At 46.6% G+C, this 21,802-nt stretch overlaps 1 protein-coding gene across 1 annotated transcript in view; it reads left to right on the top strand.

The window, feature by feature from the left end:
• Positions 1 to 349: 349 nt before the first annotated feature.
• The window catches only part of LOC135532517 (intermembrane lipid transfer protein VPS13C-like), a gene marked incomplete at both ends in the record, with an annotated part of 97,537 nt that continues 76,084 nt past the window's right edge, over positions 350 to 21,802 (top strand). Inside the window, 11 exon segments of the mRNA XM_064959996.1 lie at positions 350 to 394; positions 2,612 to 2,654; positions 3,740 to 3,835; positions 4,334 to 4,366; positions 6,088 to 6,189; positions 7,662 to 7,724; positions 10,309 to 10,421; positions 10,926 to 10,985; positions 11,080 to 11,139; positions 11,665 to 11,745; positions 20,603 to 20,660. Coding sequence (XP_064816068.1) covers positions 350 to 394; positions 2,612 to 2,654; positions 3,740 to 3,835; positions 4,334 to 4,366; positions 6,088 to 6,189; positions 7,662 to 7,724; positions 10,309 to 10,421; positions 10,926 to 10,985; positions 11,080 to 11,139; positions 11,665 to 11,745; positions 20,603 to 20,660 — 754 coding nt within the window.

The raw sequence follows: 21,802 nt of genomic DNA, 5'->3' as shown, positions 1-21,802 counted from the left end.
CTGTAACTAGTGTATACACATCAAGCAGACTTCCTGTAACTAGTGTATACGCATCGCAGACTCTCAACTAGTGTATACGCATCAAGCAGACTTCCTGTGACTAGTGTAAACGCGCCAAGCAGACTTCCTGTGACTAGTGTACCCGCCACACATCTCCTGTGACTAGTGTATACACATCAAGCAGACTTCCTGTAACTAGTGTATACACATCAAGCAGACTTCCTGCAACTAGTGTATACGCATCAAGTGGCAGACTTCCTGTGACTCGTGGTACGCACCAAGCAGACTTGCAACCAGTGTACCCATTGTATTATCACTATTAACCTGTGTTCTCTCATCTTCTGTCCAGGCACAAGTTGTTCTGGAAAACTTGAAAGTTAAAGAAAATGCTTTGGTAAGTCTGCATTACTTTGTCATCAACATGTGTAGCCTGCCATTTTAAATAGATGTTATTTACTTTCCAGGTGTCCATCCCTATTGCCCTCACTCAGAGGCTCAGTAGACTAGGTCTGGTTCTGATCCATCCCTATTGTCCTCACCTCACAGAGGCTCAGGTAGACTAGGTCTGGTTCTGATCCATCCCTATTGCCCCTCACCTCACAGAGGCCTGTGTCATCATTATATCAATTATAGACTCTGTACAGAGAATGGTGGTCAGGGCTGTAGTGTTCAGTAGAGGTGGAGGGTGAAGCCTGGTGGTCAGGGCTGTAGTGTTCAGTAGAGGTGGAGGGTGAAGCCTGGTCAGGGCTGTAGTGTTCAGTAGAGGTGGAGGGGCAAGAAGCCCTTGCGGTCAGGGCGGTAGTGTTCAGTAGAGGTGGAGGGTGAAGCCTGGTGGTCAGGGCTGTAGTGTTCAGTAGAGGTGGAGGGTGAAGCCTGGTTTTCAGTAGAGGTGGAGGGTGCAGCCTGGCTGTCAGGGCGGTAGTGTTCAGTAGAGTTGGAGGGTGAAGCCTGGCGGTCAGGGCTGTAGTGTTCAGTGGAGGGTGAAGCCTGGCGGTCAGGGCTGTAGTGTTCAGTAGAGGTGGAGGGTGAAGCCTGGCGGTCAGGGCTGTAGAGATGGAGGGTGAAGCCTGGCGGTCAGGGCTGTAGTGTTCCGTAGAGGTGTGGTAGAAGTTAGAACACATTATTAGAGTGTCTGCTGCTCTGCCAGGAGACCCACGTTCCTCTCAGACTGTCCGTCTATAATCTCCCACTGTCTCCTTTAGCTTCCATTCAAGTGACTCATCTTAAAAGACTTGTATGTTACGGGTCTAATGATGTTGATCCTGGTCTGTTGATCCTGGTCTGTTGATTCTGGTCTGTTGATCCTGGTCTGTTGATTCTGGTCTAATGATGTTGATCCTGGTCTGTTGATTCTGGTCTAATGATGTTGATTCTGGTCTGTTGATTCTGGTCTGTTGATGTTGATCCTGGTCTGTTGATTCTGGTCTGTTGATTCTGGTCAAATGATGTTGATCCTGGTCTGTTGATTCTGGTCAAATGATGTTGATCCTGGTCTGTTGATCCTGGTCTGTTGATTCTGGTCTGTTGATTCTGGTCTAATGATGTTGATTCTGGTCTGTTGATTCTGGTCTGTTGATTCTGGTCTAATGATGTTGATCCTGGTCTGTTGATTCTGGTCTAATGATGTTGATCCTGGTCTGTTGATCCTGGTCTGTTGATTCTGGTCTGTTGATTCTGGTCAAATGATGTTGATCCTGGTCTGTTGATTCTGGTCAAATGATGTTGATCCTGGTCTGTTGATCCTGGTCTGTTGATTCTGGTCTGTTGATTCTGGTCTAATGATGTTGATCCTGGTCTGTTGATCCTGGTCTGTTGATTCTGGTCTGTTGATTCTGGTCTAATGATGTTGATCCTGGTCTGTTGATTCTGGTCTAATGATGTTGATCCTGGTCTGTTGATTCTGGTCTAATGATGTTGATTCTGGTCTGTTGATTCTGGTCAAATGATGTTGATCCTGGTCTGTTGATCCTGGTCTGTTGATCCTGGTCTGTTGCTTCTGGTCTGTTGCTTCTGGTCTGTTGCTTCTGGTCTGTTGCTTCTGGTCTGTTGATCCTGGTCTGTTGATTCTGGTCTGTTGATCCTGGTCTGTTGATTCTGGTCTGTTGATCCTGGTCTGTTGATCCTGGTCAAATGATGTTGATCCTGGTCTGTTGATTCTGGTCAAATGATGTTGATCCTGGTCTGTTGATCCTGGTCTGTTGATTCTGGTCTGTTGATTCTGGTCTGTTGATTCTGGTCTGTTGATCCTGGTCTGTTGATTCTGGTCTAATGATGTTGATCCTGGTCTGTTGATCCTGGTCTGTTGATTCTGGTCTGTTGATTCTGGTCAAATGATGTTGATCCTGGTCTGTTGATTCTGGTCTAATGATGTTGATCCTGGTCTGTTGATTCTGGTCTAATGATGTTGATCCTGGTCTGTTGATTCTGGTCTAATGATGTTGATCCTGGTCTGTTGATCCTGGTCTGTTGATCCTGGTCTGTTGATTCTGGTCTAATGATGTTGATTCTGGTCTGTTGATCCTGGTCTGTTGATCCTGGTCTAATGATGTTGATCCTGGTCTGTTGATCCTGGTCTAATGATGTTGATCCTGGTCTGTTATTTCTGTTACAGAGTGAGCTGGATGTTCCATTTAAAGTGAAAGCTGGTCAGATTGGTGAGTACCGGCGGCCCTCTTGTTTATTTTCTTCATGTTGTTTTCTCAAGTATCATTCGTAGGTCTACAGCCTTGGTAGTGCTTAATCAGACTCTGGGCTAGAACTCTGGGCTAGAACTCTGGGCTAGAACTCTGGGCTAGAACTCTGGGCTAGAACTCTGGGCTAGAACTCTGGGCTAGAACTCTGGGCTAGAACTCTGGGCTAATCCATGAAGCATGAAACAAATCAGTAGCGTCAGTCGATCCTGGGTCTTAGTTCAGAGGGTCGTTCAGTGACTCTGATTCTGGGTCTTAGTTCAGAGTAGTTTTGGGTCTTAGTTCAGAGCCGCCCTATGGGATTGCCAATCACGGCCGGTTGTGATACAGCCTGCATTCAAACCAGGGTGTCTGTAGTGACGCCTCTAGCATTGAGATGCAGTGCCTTAGACTGGCAGTATGTCTCGTGGATGGACAGAACAGGGTTCAACACCTCTAGCAGTATGTCTCGTAGATGGACAGAACAGGGTTCAGTTCTACACCTCTAGTAGTATGTCTCGTGGATGGACAGAACAGGGTTCTACACCTCTAGCAGTATGTCTCGTAGATGGACAGAACAGGGTTCTACACCTCTAGCAGTATTTCTCATAGATGGACAGAACAGGGTTCAGTTCAACACCTCTAGCAGTATGTCTCGTGTCTGGTCTGTTATTTTCTCCAGAGGAATAGAGGAAGCATGTTCATTATGGACTTCGACTTCAGTCATCAGATGTTATTGTAGTCAGATAATACAGAACACCATGAGGTAAGACTTAAATAACTCAGATGTTATTGTAGTTAGATAATACAGAACACCTAGAGGTAAGACTTAAATAACTCCGATGTTATTGTAGTTAGATAATACAGAACACCATTGAGGTAAGACTGTTAAATAACTCAGATATTATTGTAGTTAGATCATACAGAACACCATGAGGTAAGACTTAAATAACTCAGATGTTATTGTAGTTAGATAATACAGAACACCATGAGGTAAGACTGTTAAATAACTCTGTTATTATTGCATCCTCTTGACTTCCCTTTGACTTGAGGATCTTGTTGTTTTTCAGGAAAACTGACATTGAAGATCCCTTGGAAGAACTTGTACAATGATGCTGTAGTTGCAACGTTAGATGGTCTCTATCTGCTGGTGGTTCCTGGAGCAAGTAAGGAACCGTTTATACCCTCTATCTTTGTGTTCTATGGCTCTAAATGATTCCAAATGATTCTAAATGATTCCAAATGATTCTAAATGATTCCAAATGAATATAAAAGATTCTAAATTAATATAAAAGATTCCAAATGAATATAAAAGATTCCAAATGAATATAAAAGATTCCAAATGAATATAAAAGATTCCAAATGATTCCAAACTATTCTAAAGGATTCTAAAGGATTCCAAATGATTTAGTGTTGGCCTACATCTAGCCCTACATGCCAGTGTCATGAATTGATTCATAACAACACTCTTTGAGATTTGTGACACTTGATTATAAGACGTGTGACACTGTAATACTGTCCTGTAGACTGTTGTGCCACTAAATACTGTCATGATGACTGTTATGCCACTGTAATAATGTCCTGTACTATAATGAGTTACAGTGGCCTCCAGCCATCAACGCTCCTTAGGAAGATCTATTTCAATGGCGCTATCTGTGTTTCAGCTGTGTCTCAGTTACGTACATGTCCATACAATGGTAAGAGGATCCTCCAGTCTGGGTTCAGGGTGGTGAACTGAGACCAATCAAGTCTCTCTCTGGACTCTGTGAATGACCTACTTCTCCTTTGTTTAACACTGGGTTCTCCAACTCCTGTCCTGGAGAGAGTCTGGGTGTGCAGGCTTTTGTTCCAGCCCTGCAGTAACACAACTGAATCAGCGAATCATGGCCCGGACTGAAATACCTTCCTTTGATTTATTTAAATCCGGTGTCTTAGTGAGGGGCGAGAATAAAAGCCTCCACGACCAGTATCTCCCCAGAACCAGACTATACCGCTAGTCGTTTCAGCTTGATGATTTAACACTGGTACTGTAGTGTGTAGTATTAGAATGGTTGTATTGTGGGTTTTATTCTGGAATCTTCTGAGCTTCTCCAGACTTTTTTTTTTTTGTTTGGGGGGGAGCTGTTTTCGATGGCAAGGTTTTGTCTTGAGAAAACATGGATATCTGTAGATATCTGAATACCTGTATATCCGCTTTAAGTCATTATCTGTCCCTCTGATGTGTGGACTTCCATTAAACACCAGCTCCAATCTACTAACAGGCAGATAGTGTTTTACATCCTTGGTTGGTTATGGGGTTTATACTTCCATTAAACACCAGCTCCAATCTACTAACAGGCAGATAGTGTTTTACATCCTTGTCATTCAGAAGGTCATTCAGAAGGTCATTCAGAAGGTCATTCAGAAGGTCATTCAGAAGGTCATTCAGAAGGTCATTCAGAAGGTCATTCAGAAGGTCATTCAGATATCATTAGTTGAATGGAAGTTCCAGTGTCATTTCACATTCAATTGCGACATTTTACATAAGATTCTTTAATAAGAGATAAGACAATGTATTGCCAAGCCCTTCATCCTGTACTGTGTGTTTTAGATGTGATATTAATCTGTTTGGCTGACACATCTAGAGAAAACACCTCTGCTGCTAGGCAACCACTGGACACCAAGACCTTGAGTTATCCATGGACACGAACGATTATCAACAACTATCATGGGTTGTTAATATGACTGGGATTATCAGCAACTATCATGGGTTGTTAATATGACCGGGATTATCAGCAACTATCATGGGTTGTTAATATGACTGGGATTATCAGCAACTATCATGGGTTGTTAATATGACTGGGATTATCAGCAACTATCATGGGTTGTTAATATGACTGGGATTATCAGCAACTATCATGGGTTGTTAATATGACTGGGATTATCAGCGACTATCATGGGTTGTTAATATGACCGGGATTATCAGCAACTATCATGGGTTGTTAATATGACTGGGATTATCAGCAACTATCATGGGTTGTTAATATGACTGGGATTATCAGCAACTATCATGGGTTGTTAATATGACTGGGATTATCAGCAACTATCATGGGTTGTTAATATGACTGGGATTATCAGCAACTATCATGGGTTGTTAATATGACTGGGATTATCAACTATCAGGGGATGCTAATATGACTGGAATTGTGCCTTTGGTTTCTTGACAATGAAAGAAAGTTCATATGAAAACCAACAGAACTATGTGTATCCACTATGAAACCATGTTGTCTTGTTCTATCAACAGTTCTATGTGTATCCACTATGAAACCATGTTGTCTTGTTCAAAGTGATTTAAGTACCAAACATCACCTGAAGCTCTGAATATTGTAATTCCAACATTGTGTTTATTAACTATGTCCCGTGGTGTGTTGTTTCAAAGCGATAAAGTATGACGCCGCGAAGGAGGAGCGTTACCAGCAGGAGGCCAAGCAGAAGGAGCTGCAGCGCATTGAGGAGGCGCTACTGATGGCTGCTCGCAGAGGTGAGGAGACATGAGTTAAACTAGTGGACTGACATCACAGAGGTGAGGAGACATGAGTTAAACTAGTGGACTGACATCACAGGAGTGAGGAGACGGGAGTTAAACTAGTGGACTGACATCACAGAGGTGAGGAGACGGGGGTTAAACTAGTGGACTGACATCACAGGGGTGAGGAGACAGGAGTTAAACTAGTGGACTGACATCACAGAGGTGAGTTAAACTAGGGAGACATCACAGGGAGTTAAACTAGTGGACTGACATCACAGGAGTGAGGAGACAGGAGTTAAACTAGTGGACTGACATCACAGAGGTGAGGAGACGGGAGTTAAACTAGTGGACTGACATCACAGAGGTGAGGAGACGGGAGTTAAACTAGTGGACTGACATCACAGGAGTGAGGAGACGGGAGTTGAACTAGTGGACTGACATCACAGAGGTGAGGAGACGGGAGTTAAACTAGTGGACTGACATCACAGAGGTGAGGAGACGGGAGTTAAACTAGTGGACTGACATCACAGGAGTGAGGAGACAGGAGTTAAACTAGTGGACTGACATCACAGAGGTGAGGAGACGGGAGTTAAACTAGTGGACTGACATCACAGAGGTGAGTTAAACTAGTGGACTGACATCACAGAGGTGAGGAGACATGAGTTAAACTAGTGGACTGACATCACAGAGGTGAGGAGACGGGAGTTAAACTAGTGGACTGACATCACAGGAGTGAGGAGACAGGAGTTAAACTAGTGGACTGACATCACAGAGGTGAGGAGACTGGAGTTGAACTAGTGGACTGACATCACAGAGGTGAGTTAAACTAGTGGACTGACATCACAGGGGTGAGGAGACAGGAGTTAAACTAGTGGACTGACATCACAGGGGTGAGGAGACAGGAGTTAAACTAGTGGACTGACATCTGCTCTCTCTCTACCTTGTCCTGCTGATGGTGTATTTAATCTGACCACTGCTCTCTCTCTACCTTGTCCTGCTGATGGTGTATTTAATCTGACCACTGCTCTCGCTCTCTCTCTCTCTACTTTGTCCTGCTGATGGTGTATTTAATCTGACCACTGCTCGCTCTCTCTCTCTCTCTACCTTGTGCTGCTGATGGTGTATTTAATCTGACCACTGCTCTCTCTCTCTACCTTGTGCTGCTGATGGTGTATTTAATCTGACCACTGCTCTCTCTCTCTACCTTGTGCTGCTGATGGTGTATTTAATCTGACCACTGCTCTCTCTCTCTCTACCTTGTGCTGCTGATGGTGTATTTAATCTGACCACTGCTCTCTCTCTCTACCTTGTGCTGCTGATGGTGTATTTAATCTGACCACTGCTCTCTCTCTCTACCTTGTGCTGCTAATGGTGTATTTAATCTGACCACTGCTCTCTCTCTCTACCTTGTGCTGCTAATGGTGTATTTAATCTGACCACTGCTCTCTCTCTACCTTGTGCTGCTCGCCTCACGGGACACATAGACTCTCAGACTGGAGAGCTGCTGTTTAATCTGGAAAGTGTTGTGTATAAGGAGCCTCAGCATGGTAGGTTCTGTTCTGTGGTGGACCAGTCAGGCATTAGGTTCTGTTCTGTGGTGGTCCAGTCAGGCATTAGGTTCTGTTCTGTGGTGGTCCAGTCAGGCATTAGGTTCTGTATTGTAGTGGACCAGTCAGGCATTAGGTTCTGTTCTGTGGTGGTCCAGTCAGGCATTAGGTTCTGTTCTGTGGTGGTCCAGTCAGGCATTAGGTTCTGTTCTATTCTGTGGTGGACCAGTCAGGCATTAGGTTCTGTATTGTAGTGGACCAGTCAGGCATTAGGTTCTGTTCTATAATGTAGTGGACCAGCTAGGCATTAGGTTCTGTTCAGTAGTGTAGTGGACCAGCTAGGCATTAGGTTCTGTTCTGTAGTGGACCAGCCAGGCATTAGGTTCTGTTCTGTTCTTTAGTGGACCAGCCAGGCATTAGGTTCTGTTCTGTAGTGGACCAGTCAGGCATTAGGTTCTGTAGTGGACCAGCCAGGCATTAGGTTCTGTTCTGTAGTGGACCAGTCAGGCATTAGGTTCTGTTCTGTAGTGGACCAGTCAGGCATTAGGTTCTGTTCTGTGGTGGACCAGTCAGGCATTAGGTTCTGTTCTGTAGTGGACCAGTCAGGCATTAGGTTCTGTTCTGTAGTGGACCAGTCAGGCAACCTCCTCTGATATCTGGTTGTCACTGTTGTTCTCTTTGTCTTCAATCTATTCTGCATGCTCTGATGTCTGGTTGTTCTCTTTGTCTTCAATCTATTCTGCATGCTCTGATGTCTGGTTGTTCTCTTTGTCTTCAACCTATTCTGCATGCTCTGATGTCTGGTTGTTCTCTTTGTCTTCAACCTATTCTGCATGCTCTGATGTCTGGTTGTTATCTTTGTCTTCAACCTATTCTGCATGCTCTGATGTCTGGTTGTTCTCTTTGTCTTCAACCTATTCTGCATGCTCTGATGTCTGGTTGTTCTCTTTGTCTTCAACCTATTCTGCATGCTCTGATGTCTGGTTGTTCTCTTTGTCTTCAACCTATTCTGCATGCTCTGATGTCTGGTTGTCACTGTTGTTATCTTTGTCTTCAACCTATTCTGCATGCTCTGATGTCTGGTTGTCACTGTTGTTATCTTTGTCTTCAACCTATTCTGCATGCTCTGATGTCTGGTTGTCACTGTTGTTATCTTTGTCTTCAACCTATTCTGCATGCTCTGATGTCTGGTTGTCACTGTTGTTCTCTTTGTCTTCAACCTATTCTGCATGCTCTGATGTCTGGTTGTTATCTTTGTCTTCAATCTATTCTGCATGCTCTGATGTCTGGTTGTCACTGTTGTTATCTTTGTCTTCAACCTATTCTGCATGCTCTGATGTCTGGTTGTCACTGTTGTTATCTTTGTCTTCAACCTATTCTGCATGCTCTGATGTCTGGTTGTCACTGTTGTTATCTTTGTCTTCAACCTATTCTGCATGCTCTGATGTCTGGTTGTTATCTTTGTCTTCAATCTATTCTGCATGCTCTGATGTCTGGTTGTCACTGTTGTTATCTTTGTCTTCAACCTATTCTGCATGCTCTGATGTCTGGTTGTTCTCTTTGTCTTCAACCTATTCTGCATGCTCTGATGTCTGGTTGTCACTGTTGTTATCTTTGTCTTCAACCTATTCTGCATGCTCTGATGTCTGGTTGTCACTGTTGTTATCTTTGTCTTCAACCTATTCTGCATGCTCTGATGTCTGGTTGTCACTGTTGTTATCTTTGTCTTCAACCTATTCTGCATGCTCTGATGTCTGGTTGTCACTGTTGCACTGACGATCCACTAACAGCTCTTCCTCTGTTAATGCTGCGTTAATCATCAAGGATTTAAGATTAAAAAACACAAAAAGGGCTTCAAGAGTCTAAAATCTTTAAAACGGCATGAAAACAAACAGGGTAGGTACGTGTGTTGCGTGATTGTGACGCGTCAATGTGATTGTGGCGCGTCAATGTGATTGTGACGCGTCAATGTGATTGTGACGCGTCAATGTGATTGTGACGCGTCAATGTGATTGTGTGTTGTGACAATAGTTTTGACCAACAGACATTATCTTAAATCTTCCAATGACTTGTGTGGATTTCAACCAGTACACATGATCAGCTGCCTGAGTAGCTTGTCCTGGTCATGATCAGCTGCCTGAGTAGCTTGTCCTGGTCATTATCAGCTGCCTGAGTAGCTTGTCCTGGTCATGATCAGCTGCCTGAGTAGCTTGTCCTGGTCATTATCAGCTGCCTGAGTAGCTTGTCCCGGTCATTATCAGCTGCCTGAGTAGCTTGTCCTTATCAGCTGCCTGAGTAGCTTGTCCTTATCAGCTGCCTGAGTAGCTTGTCATTATCAGCTGCCTGAGTAGCTTGTCATTATCAGCTGCCTGAGTAGCTTGTCATTATCAGCTGCCTGAGTAGCTTGTCATTATCAGCTGCCTGAGTAGCTTGTCATTATCAGCTGCCTGAGTAGCTTGTCATTATCAGCTGCCTGAGTAGCTTGTCATTATCAGCTGCCTGAGTAGCTTGTCATTATCAGCTGCCTGAGTAGCTTGTTCTGGTCATTATCAGCTGCCTGAGTAGCTTGTCCTGGTGATTTCAGAAAAGCCTCAGAAAGATGAGAAGAAGGACACGTTTGCTGAGAAGCTGGCCACGCAAGTCATCAAGAACCTGCAAGTCAAGATCACCAGCATCCATATCCGATATGAGGACGATGTTAGTTTCTAGAGCTGGGGGACCATACTCCTCCGCTCACAGCCTCCTCTCTCTTTGTCTCCTTTCCTCTCCTCTCCTATAACCTTTCCTCACCTCCTATCATTGTCTTCTCTCCTCATCCTTCCTCGTCTCCTTTCCTCACCTCTCCTATAACCTTTCCTCACCTCCTATCATTGTCTTCTCTCCTCATCCTTCCTCATCTCCTTTCCTCACCTCTCTTTTTTTCCTCCTCACCTCATATCCTTGTCTCCTTTCCTCATCTCCTCTCGTCACTGGCTCTCCTTGTCTCCTCAACTCCTCTCCTCACCTTCTCTCATTTCCTCACCTCATCTCCTAGTCTCCTTTCCTCACCTCTTCTCTCCTTGTCTCGTTACCTCCCTCACTTACTCTTCTTTGTCTGTTTTCGTCATCTCTCCTTGTCTCATTTCCTCACATCCTTTCCTAGTACTTCCTGTCTCCCAGTGCATTATGGGAAGTTGTGTGATTGTGGTTTGTGTGTTCCAGATATTAGACCCCCAGCAGCCCCTCTCTATGGGAGTCACCCTGGCTGAGCTGAGTCTACAGGTACACACACACACACCTGGTTGACAAGATGTGACGAGTCTTTCTGATATCAGTCATTCTGCTCGTTCATTTTGTCTTGTGATTTTGTTTGTAGACGACCGATGAGAACTGGAAGTCGTGTATTCTGAACGAGGCAGCCAGGATCATCTACAAGGTAACAGCCGGTTTGGGGAGCGTTAAATGAATACATGTTGTTGTGATCTCTCATCATTCTGCTCCAAGGTAACACTGCCACTGTAGAAACATAGTCTGTAGCTCATTCATGGAAGGCCTGACAGATTTCAGGGCAAAGCTGTGCTGTATGTTGTTGATTTGTAACGTTGGGGTGACATTGTTGATATGACCCAGTGCCCCGTTCTCTCTCTGTTGACTTCCTGTCCTTTCTCTGTTGACTTCCTGTCCTTTCTCTGTTGACTTCCTGTCCTTTCTCTGTTGACTTCCTGTCCTCTCTCGGTTGACTTCCTGTCCTTTCTCTGTTGACTTCCTGTCCTTTCTCTGTTGACTTCCTGTCCTCTCTGTTGACTTCCTGTCCTCTCTCTGTTGACTTCCTGTCCTCTCTCTGTTGACTTCCTGTCCTCTCTCTGTTGACTTCCTGTCCTCTCTCTGTTGACTTCCTGTCCTCTCTCTGTTGACTTCCTGTCCTCTCTCTGTTGACTTCCTGTCCTCTCTCTGTTTCCAGCTGGGCCGTTTGGAATGTCTGTGCGCCTACTGGAACGTCAACAGTCCCATCTTCTATAAAGGCTCCCGGGAAGAAATACTGGTAATTAACCTCTCTGTCTTTATCAGGAAGAGATAGTGGGAATGACCATCTCTGTCTTTATCAGGAAGAGATAGTGGGAATGACCATCTCTGTCTTTATCAGGGAGAGATAGCGGGAATGAACCCCTCTGTCTTTATCAGGGAGAGATAGTGGGAATGAACCCCTCTGTCTTTATCAGGGAGAGATAGTGGGAATGAACTTCTCTGTCTTTATCAGGGAGAGATAGTGGGAATGAACCTCTGTCTTTATCAGGAAGAGATAGCGGGAATGAACCTCTCTGTCTTTATCAGGGAGAGATAGCGGAAATGAACCTCTCTGTCTTTATCAGGGAGAGATAGTGGGAATGAACCCCTCTGTCTTTATCAGGGAGAGATAGTGGGAATGAACCTCTCTGTCTTTATCAGGGAGAGATAGTGGGAATGAACCTCTGTCTTTATCAGGAAGAGATAGTGGGAATGAACCCCTCTGTCTTTATCAGGGAGAGATAGCGGGAATGAACCCCTCTGTCTTTATCAGGGAGAGATAGTGGGAATGAACCCCTCTGTCTTTATCAGGGAGAGATAGTGGGAATGAACCTCTCTGTCTTTATCAGGGAGAGATAGTGGGAATGAACCTCTCTGTCTTTATCAGGAAGAGATAGTGGGAATGAATCCCTCTGTCTTTATCAGGAATTATTATTATTTTTTTTTAATTTGACCATTATTTAACCAGGCAAGTCAGTTAAGAACAAATTCTTATTTTCAATGACGGCCTGGGAACAGTGGGTTAACTGCCTGTTCAGGGGCAGAACGACAGATTTGTACCTTGTCAGCTCGGGGGTTTGAACTCGCAACCTTCCGGTTACTAGTCCAATGCTCTAACCACTAGGCTACCCTGCCGCCCCAAGAGATAGATCCTGTCTGTCTTTACTGCAGTTATCCTCCTTTATTGAACATTTTTTTCAGTACGTTGTCACATGATACCTCACCATCCAATATATTTTATTGTTAGTTTATTCACACTGAAATGTATTTTGTGAAGTCAGTATACAAACACAATACACTATAATACATGCAGAACAGAAAACACTGGAAAGTTAGTACACAAGTCACACATTTTGTCTCCAGTGGGGTGTGGTCAGATCATATTGTCTCCAGTGGGGCGTGGTCATATTGTCTCCAGTGGGGCGTGGTCATATTGTCTCCAGTGGGGCGTGGTCATATTGTCTCCAGTGGGCGTGGTCTGATCATATTGTCTCCAGTGGGGCGTGGTCTGATCATATTGTCTCCAGTGGGGCGTGGTCTGATCATATTGTCTCCAGTGGGGCGTGGTCTGATCATATTGTCTCCAGTGGGTTGTGGTCTGATCATATTGTCTCCAGTGGGGTGGGGTCATATTGTCTCCAGTGGGGGTGTGGTCTGATCATATTGTCTCCAGTGGGGGTGTGGTCTGATCATATTGTCTCCAGTGGGGGTGTGGTCATATTGTCTCCAGTGGGGTCTGGTCATATTGTCTCCAGTGGGGTGTGGTCATATTGTCTCCAGTGGGGTCTGGTCATATTGTCTCCAGTGGGGTCTGGTCGTATTGTCTCCAGTGTGGTGTGGTCGTATTGTCTCCAGTGGGGTGTGGTCATATTGTCTCCAGTGGGGTGTGGTCATATTGTCTCCAGTGGGGCATGGTCTGATCATATTGTCTCCAGTGGGGTGTGGTCATATTGTCTCCAGTGGGGTGTGGTCATATTGTCTCCAGTGGGGTGTGGTCATATTGTCTCCAGTGGGGTGTGGTCATATTGTCTCCAGTGGGGTGTGGTCATATTGTCTCCAGTGGGGCGTGGTCGTATTGTCTCCAGTGGGGCGTGGTCGTATTGTCTCCAGTGGGGTGTGGTCGTATTGTCTCCAGTGGGGTGTGGTCGTATTGTCTCCAGTGGGGTGTGGTCGTATTGTCTCCAGTGGGGTGTGGTCGTATTGTCTCCAGTGGGGTGTGGTCGTATTGTCTCCAGTGGGGTGTGGTCGTATTGTCTCCAGTGGGGTGTGGTCGTATTGTCTCCAGTGGGGTGTGGTCGTATTGTCTCCAGTGGGGTGTGGTCGTATTGTCTCCAGTGGGGTGTGGTCGTATTGTCTCCAGTGGGGTGTGGTCGTATTGTCTCCAGTGGGGCGTGGTCTGGTCGTATTGTCTCCAGTGGGGCGTGGTCTGATCGTATTGTCTCCAGTGGGCGTGGTCTGGTCGTATTGTCTCCAGTGGGGCGTGGTCGTATTGTCTCCAGTGGGGCGTGGTCGTATTGTCTCCAGTGGGGCGTGGTCGTATTGTCTCCAGTGGGGCGTGGTCGTATTGTCTCCAGTGGGGCGTGGTCGTATTGTCTCCAGTGGGGCGTGGTCGTATTGTCTCCAGTGGGGCGTGGTCGTATTGTCTCCAGTGGGGCGTGGGGCGTATTGTCTCCAGTGGGGTGTGGTCGTATTGTCTCCAGTGGGGGTGGGGTCGTATTGTCTCCAGTGGGGGTGGGGTCGTATTGTCTCCAGTGGGGGTGGGGTCGTATTGTCTCCAGTGGGCGTGGTCGTATGTCTCCAGTGGGCGTGGTCGTATTGTCTCCAGTGGGCGTGGTCGTATTGTCTCCAGTGGGGCGTGGTCGTATTGTCTCCAGTGGGGCGTGGTCGTATTGTCTCCAGTGGGGCGTGGTCGTGTCTCCAGTGGGGCGTGGTCGTATTGTCTCCAGTGGGCGTGGTCGTATTGTCTCCAGTGGGGCGTGGTCGTATTGTCTCCAGTGGGGCGTGGTCGTATTGTCTCCAGTGGGCGTGGTCGTGTTGTCTCCAGTGGGCGTGGTCGTATTGTCTCCAGTGGGGCGTGGTCGTGTTGTCTCCAGTGGGGCGTGGTCGTATTGTCTCCAGTGGGCGTGGTCGTATTGTCTCCAGTGGGGCGTGGTCGTATTGTCTCCAGTGGGCGTGGTCGTATTGTCTCCAGTGGGCGTGGTCGTATTGTCTCCAGTGGGCGTGGTCGTATTGTCTCCAGTGGGGCGTGGTCGTATTGTCTCCAGTGGGCGTGGTCGTATTGTCTCCAGTGGGCGTGGTCGTATTGTCTCCAGTGGGCGTGGTCGTATTGTCTCCAGTGGGGCGTGGTCGTATTGTCTCCAGTGGGCGTGGTCGTATTGTCTCCAGTGGGCGTGGTCGTATTGTCTCCAGTGGGGCGTGGTCGTATTGTCTCCAGTGGGGCGTGGTCGTATTGTCTCCAGTGGGCGTGGTCGTATTGTCTCCAGTGGGCGTGGTCGTATTGTCTCCAGTGGGCGTGGTCGTATTGTCTCCAGTGGGCGTGGTCGTATTGTCTCCAGTGGGCGTGGTCGTATTGTCTCCAGTGGGCGTGGTCGTATTGTCTCCAGTGGGGCGTGGTCGTATTGTCTCCAGTGGGGCGTGGTCGTATTGTCTCCAGTGGGGCGTGGTCGTATTGTCTCCAGTGGGGCGTGGTCGTATGTCTCCAGTGGGCGTGGTCGTATTGTCTCCAGTGGGGCGTGGTCGTATTGTCTCCAGTGGGGCGTGGTCGTATTGTCTCCAGTGGGGCGTGGTCGTATTGTCTCCAGTGGGCGTGGTCGTATTGTCTCCAGTGGGGCGTGGTCGTATTGTCTCCAGTGGGCGTGGTCGTATTGTCTCCAGTGGGGCGTGGTCGTATTGTCTCCAGTGGGCGTGGTCTGGTCGTATTGTCTCCAGTGGGGCGTGGTCATATTGTCTCCAGTGGGGCGTGGTCGTATTGTCTCCAGTGGGGTGGGGTGTGGTCTGGTCGTATTGTCTCCAGTGGGGTGTGGTCGTATTGTCTCCAGTGGGGCGTGGTCGTATTGTCTCCAGTGGGGCGTGGTCGTATTGTCTCCAGTGGGGCGTGGTCGTATTGTCTCCAGTGGGGTGTGGTCTGGTCGTATTGTCTCCAGTGGGGTGTGGTCTGATCATATTGTCCTCATGACTGATGAATCCCTTACCTGGGATCAGGTCTTCTCTAGGTGTGTGTTATCTGTGATGGACTGCTCAGGTCTTCCCTAGGTGTGTGTTATCTGTGATGGACTGCTCAGGTCTTCCCTAGGTGTGTGTTATCTGTGATGGACTGCTCAGGTCTTCCCTAGGTGTGTGTTATCTGTGATGGACTGCTCAGGTCTTCTCTAGGTGTGTGTTATCTGTGATGGACTGCTCAGGTCTTCCCTAGGTGTGTGTTATCTGTGATGGACTGCTCAGGTCTTCCCTAGGTGTGTGTTATCTGTGATGGACTGCTCAGGTCTTCCCTAGGTGTGTGTTATCTGTGATGGACTGTTCAGGTCTTCCCTAGGTGTGTGATACCCGTGATGGACTGCTCAGGTCTTCTCTAGGTGTGTGTTATCTGTGATGGACTGCTCAGGTCTTCCCTAGGTGTCTGTCATCTGTGATGGACTGCTCAGGTCTTCCCTAGGTGTGTGTTATCTGTGATGGACTGATCAGGTCTTCTCTAGGTGTGTGTTATCTGTGATGGACTGCTCAGGTCTTCCCTAGGTGTGTTATCTGTGATGGACTGCTCAGGTCTTCCCTAGGTGTGTGTTATCTGTGATGGACTGCTCAGGTCTTCCCTAGGTGTCTGTCATCTGTGATGGACTGTTCAGGTCTTCTCTAGGTGTGTGTTATCTGTGATGGACTGCTCAGGTCTTCTCTAGGTGTGTGTTATCTGTGATGGACTGCTCAGGTCTTCCCTAGGTGTGTGTTATCTGTGATGGACTGCTCAGGTCTTCTCTAGGTGTGTGTTATCTGTGATGGACTGCTCAGGTCTTCTCTAGGTGTGTGTTATCTGTGATGGACTGCTCAGGTCTTCCCTAGGTGTGTGTTATCTGTGATGGACTGCTCAGGTCTTCCCTAGGTGTGTTATCTGTGATGGACTGCTCAGGTCTTCCCTAGGTGTGTTATCTGTGATGGACTGCTCAGGTCTTCCCTAGGTGTGTGTTATCTGTGATGGACTGCTCAGGTCTTCCCTAGGTGTCTGTCATCTGTGATGGACTGTTCAGGTCTTCTCTAGGTGTGTGTTATCTGTGATGGACTGCTCAGGTCTTCTCTAGGTGTGTGTTATCTGTGATGGACTGCTCAGGTCTTCCCTAGGTGTGTGTTATCTGTGATGGACTGCTCAGGTCTTCCCTAGGTGTCTGTCATCTGTGATGGACTGCTCAGGTCTTCCCTAGGTGTGTGTTATCTGTGATGGACTGATCAGGTCTTCCCTAGGTGTGTGTTATCTGTGATGGACTGCTCAGGTCTTCTCTAGGTGTGTGTTATCTGTGATGGACTGATCAGGTCTTCCCTAGGTGTGTGTTATCTGTGATGGACTGCTCAGGTCTTCCCTAGGTGTGTGATACCCGTGATGGACTGCTCAGGTCTCTGTGTGTACTGTTGCTGGTCATGCAGAGTAAACACAGGCACATCACGGATAAATGGATCAATGTCTTTCCTCAGCTCTGCAGACAGCATAATTGGTGCTGGCTGGTAGTTGCCTCAGGTTGAGAAGCATTATTACGTGGTGTGTGTGTGTGTGTGTGTGTGTGTGTGTGTGTGTGTGTGTGTGTGTGTGTGTGTGTGTGTGACGTAGCCGTCTGACGTTCTCCCATCTGGAATGAAGTGTAACCAAGTCAGTGTTAACGTCAGCTATTCACATGTCTGAATCAGAGTAGCACTGCATCCATCCAGACACACCGCTGAAAACAGAACATCTTAGACGGGTTGGTGTTCGGCTGGGTCTCGCTGTGGCACTTTGGGACAACTGCTGATGTAAAAATAGCTTTATAAAAAGCATTTGATTGGATGATTGTTTATTAGAGCTCCATTCAGTGATTGGTTGATTAGAGGTCCAGTCAGTGATTGGTTGATTAGTTTATTAGAGATCCAGTCAGTTAATTTAGCCCCTGGATTTGATTTTCAACTTTTGGTTCACTGGTGTTGCCTGTGTTATAGGCAACAGAATGATCCTCACAGCTCCGTGTTGTACAGACTGATAGGCAACAGAACGATCCTCACAGCTCCGTGTTGTACAGACTGATAGGCAACAGAACGATCCTCACAGCTCCGTGTTGTACAGACTGATAGAGAACGATCCTCACAGCTCCGTGTTGTACAGACTGATAGGGAACAGAACGATCCTCACAGCTCCGTGTTGTACAGACTGATAGAGAACAGAACGATCCTCACAGCTCCGTGTTGTACAGACTGATAGAGAACAGAACGATCCTCACAGCTCCGTGTTGTACAGACTGATAGAGAACAGAACGATCCTCACAGCTCCGTGTTGTACAGACTGATAGAGAACGATCCTCACAGCTCCGTGTTGTACAGACTGATAGAGAACGATCCTCACAGCTCCGTGTTGTACAGACTGATAGGCAACGATCCTCACAGCTCCGTATTGTACAGACTGATAGGGAACATTCAGTTCTCCTCTCCCTGCCTGACCCAAATATACCGTCACGTGTCCCAGGTATGGCCCAGGTGTGTCCAGCCATCTGTTCCTCGTGTGGACATGGTGTGTTTGCTCTCACAGCCTAACAGCTATTAATACATATTGCATAACCCCCCTGTATTACAATTACCCCAACAGAACACACACACCTAACACACACACCTAACACACACACACACCTAACACACACACACACACCTAACACACACACACACCTAACACACACACACACCTAACACACACACACACCTAACACACCCACACACCTAACACACCCACACACCCAACACACCCACACACCTAACACACACAGGGCAGTTAGGAAATCATTGTTGTGACGCAAGACGAGTGAACACAGACTCTGGTCCATAATCAGCCTGTTAATGAAATATTCCAGCAGACCATCCAGTGATAACAACAGTAGGTTACTTAATGTCTACAGTAGGTTAATTAATGTCTACAGTAGGTTACTTAATGTCTACAGTAGGTTAATTAATGTCTACAGTAGGTTAATTAATGTCTACAGTAGGTTAATTAATGTCTACAGTAGGTTACTTAATGTCTACAGTAGGTTAATTAATGTCTGCAGTAGGTTAATTAATGTCTACAGTAGGTTAATGTCTGCAGTAGGTTAATTAATGTCTACAGTAGGTTAATTAATGTCTGCAGTAGGTTAATTAATGTCTACAGTAGGTTAATGTCTGCAGTAGGTTAATTAATGTCTACAGTAGGTTAATTAATGTCTACAGTAGGTTAATTAATGTCTACAGTAGGTTAATTAATGTCTACAGTAGGTTAATTAATGTCTACAGTAGGTTAATTAATGTCTTCTCCAGTTGTACCACTGTATGTGGTGTGTTGGATTAATGATCTGCAGGGCTTATTGAGGAAAATGCAAATGTCTATAAAACAGGAGAGGAGAAGAAGAGCGTGTGAAAAGATAATGATGGAGGAGAGGTTAGAGGTTAACACCGTCAGTGTTGTAGGTCCTCATACAGGGATCTATAATATAATGAGGGAGGAGAGGTTAGAGGTTAACACCGTCAGTGTTGTTGGTCCTCATACAGGGATCTATAATATAATGAGGGAGGAGAGGTTAGAGGTTAACACCGTCAGTGTTGTTGTTCCTCATACAGGGATCTATAATATGAGGGAGGAGAGGTTAGAGGTTAACACCGTCAGTGTTGTTGTTCCTCATACAGGGATCTATAATATAATGAGGGAGGAGAGGTTAGAGGTTAACACCGTCAGTGTTGTTGTTCCTCATACAGGGATCTATAATATAATGAGGGAGGAGAGGTTAGAGGTTAACACCGTCAGTGTTGTTGTTCCTCATACAGGGATCTATAATATAATGAGGGAGGAGAGGTTAGAGGTTAACACCGTCAGTGTTGTAGGTCCTCATACAGGGATCTATAATTGTAGGTCCTCATACAGGGATCTATAATATAATGAGGGAGGAGAGGTTAGAGGTTAACACCGTCAGTGTTGTAGGTCCTCATACAGGGATCTATAATATAATGAGGGAGGAGAGGTCAGAGGTTAACACCGTCAGTGTTGTTGGTCCTCATACAGGGATCTATAATATAATGAGGGAGGAGAGGTTAGAGGTTAACACCGTCAGTGTTGTAGGTCCTCATACAGGGATCTATAATATAATGAGGGAGGAGAGGTTAGAGGTTAACACCGTCAGTGTTGTAGGTCCTCATACAGGGATCTATAATATAATGAGGGAGGAGAGGTTAGAGGTTAACACCGTCAGTGTTGTTGGTCCTCATACAGGGATCTATAATATAATGAGGGAGGAGAGGTTAGAGGTTAACACCGTCAGTGTTGTTGGTCCTCATACAGGGATCTATAATATAATGAGGGAGGAGAGGTTAGAGGTTAACACCTTCAGTGTTGTAGGTCCTCATACAGGGATCTATAATATAATGAGGGAGGAGGGGTTAGAGGTTAACACCGTCAGTGTTGTTGGTCCTCATACAGGGATCTATAATATAATGAGGGAGGAGAGGTTAGAGGTTAACACCGTCAGTGTTGTAGGTCCTCATACAGGGATCTATAATACCTCTCCACTGGAAGACATTTTGAAGGAAAAGCTTACAGGGAAATGATGTTTAAAAACACATCCTGCCGTACTGTTTCATCAGTATTTAAACTGAATCTCTAAATATCTTAGATACGCGTCAGATTGATCCTACAGATATTTCCATCTCAGATACTTTGTCATAATGTAATAGTAGTATATGCCATTTGGCATACATTTTTTATCCAAAGTGACTGAGTTTTTACATACATAGGTTTTACTTATGGGTGTTCCCGGGAATCGAACCCACACCCCTGGCGTTGCAAGCACGATGCTCTACCGACTGAGCTACAGAAGACCAGAGTCAGGTCTGTGTGATTTCTAACCCTCTTCCTTGTCTTTGTGTCTGTCCAGGAAAAGCTGAAGGACGGCATCAGTACCAAGGACCAAGAGATCAAAGACTACCAATATAGTATGTACCATGAGTACCACACCGCACACACCACACACCACACACACCGCAAACACACACCACACACCGCAAACACACACCGCAAACACACACCACACACACACACCACAAACACACACCACACACACCACACACACCACACCACACACACCACACACACCACACACACCACACCACACCACACCACACACCACACACACACACTTTCCATGACAAAAGACAGCAAAAGGTGTCCCTTCCATCAATCCATTTTTTTAATTTAAAGTTTTCGTTTGACTCTCCATGGCAACCAGCCAGCCAATCCAGGAGAGGAAACCAATTGTCATGTTGCTTTTAAATTTTGGATCCTTTTGTCTTATCCTCTCTGAAACCTAGTACACATGTATACTGGCTGGGTGTATACTGGCTGGGTGTATACTGGCTGGGTGTGTACTGGGTGGCTGGGTGTATACTGGCTGGGTGTGTACTGGGTGGCTGGGTGTATACTGGGTGGGTGCATACTGGCTGGGTGGGTGTATACTGGCTGGGTGTATACTGGCTGGGTGCATACTGGCTGGCTGGCTGGGTGTATACTGGCTGGGTGTATACTGGCTGGGTGCATACTGGCTGGCTGGGTGTATACTGGCTGGGTGCATACTGGCTGGCTGGCTGGGTGTATACTGGCTGGGTGTATACTGGCTGGGTGTATACTGGCTGGGTGTATACTGGCTGGGTGTATACTGGCTGGGTGCATACTGGCTGGCTGGGTGTATACTGGCTGGGTGCATACTGGCTGGCTGGCTGGGTGTGTACTGGGTGGGTGTATACTGGCTGGGTGTATACTGGCTGGGTGTGTATACTGGCTGGGTGTATACTGGGTGGGTGTATACTGGCTGGGTGTGTACTGGCTGGGTGTGTACTGGCTGGGTGTATACTGGCTGGGTGTGTACTGGCTGGGTGTGTACTGGCTGGGTGTGTACTGGGTGGGTGTGTACTGGGTGGGTGTGTACTGGCTGGGTGTGTACTGGCTGGGTGTGTGCTGGCTGGGTGTGTGCTGGCTGGGTGTGTACTGACTGGGTGTGTGCTGGCTGGGTGTGTGCTGGCTGGGTGTGTGCTGGGTGGGTGTGTACTGGCTGGGTGTATACTGGCTGGGTGTGTACTGG

Source organism: Oncorhynchus masou, unplaced genomic scaffold, assembly GCF_036934945.1.
Source record: "Oncorhynchus masou masou isolate Uvic2021 unplaced genomic scaffold, UVic_Omas_1.1 unplaced_scaffold_1890, whole genome shotgun sequence".
Taxonomy (NCBI): domain Eukaryota; kingdom Metazoa; phylum Chordata; class Actinopteri; order Salmoniformes; family Salmonidae; genus Oncorhynchus; species Oncorhynchus masou.
This window is presented reverse-complemented; position numbering and strand designations above follow the sequence as displayed.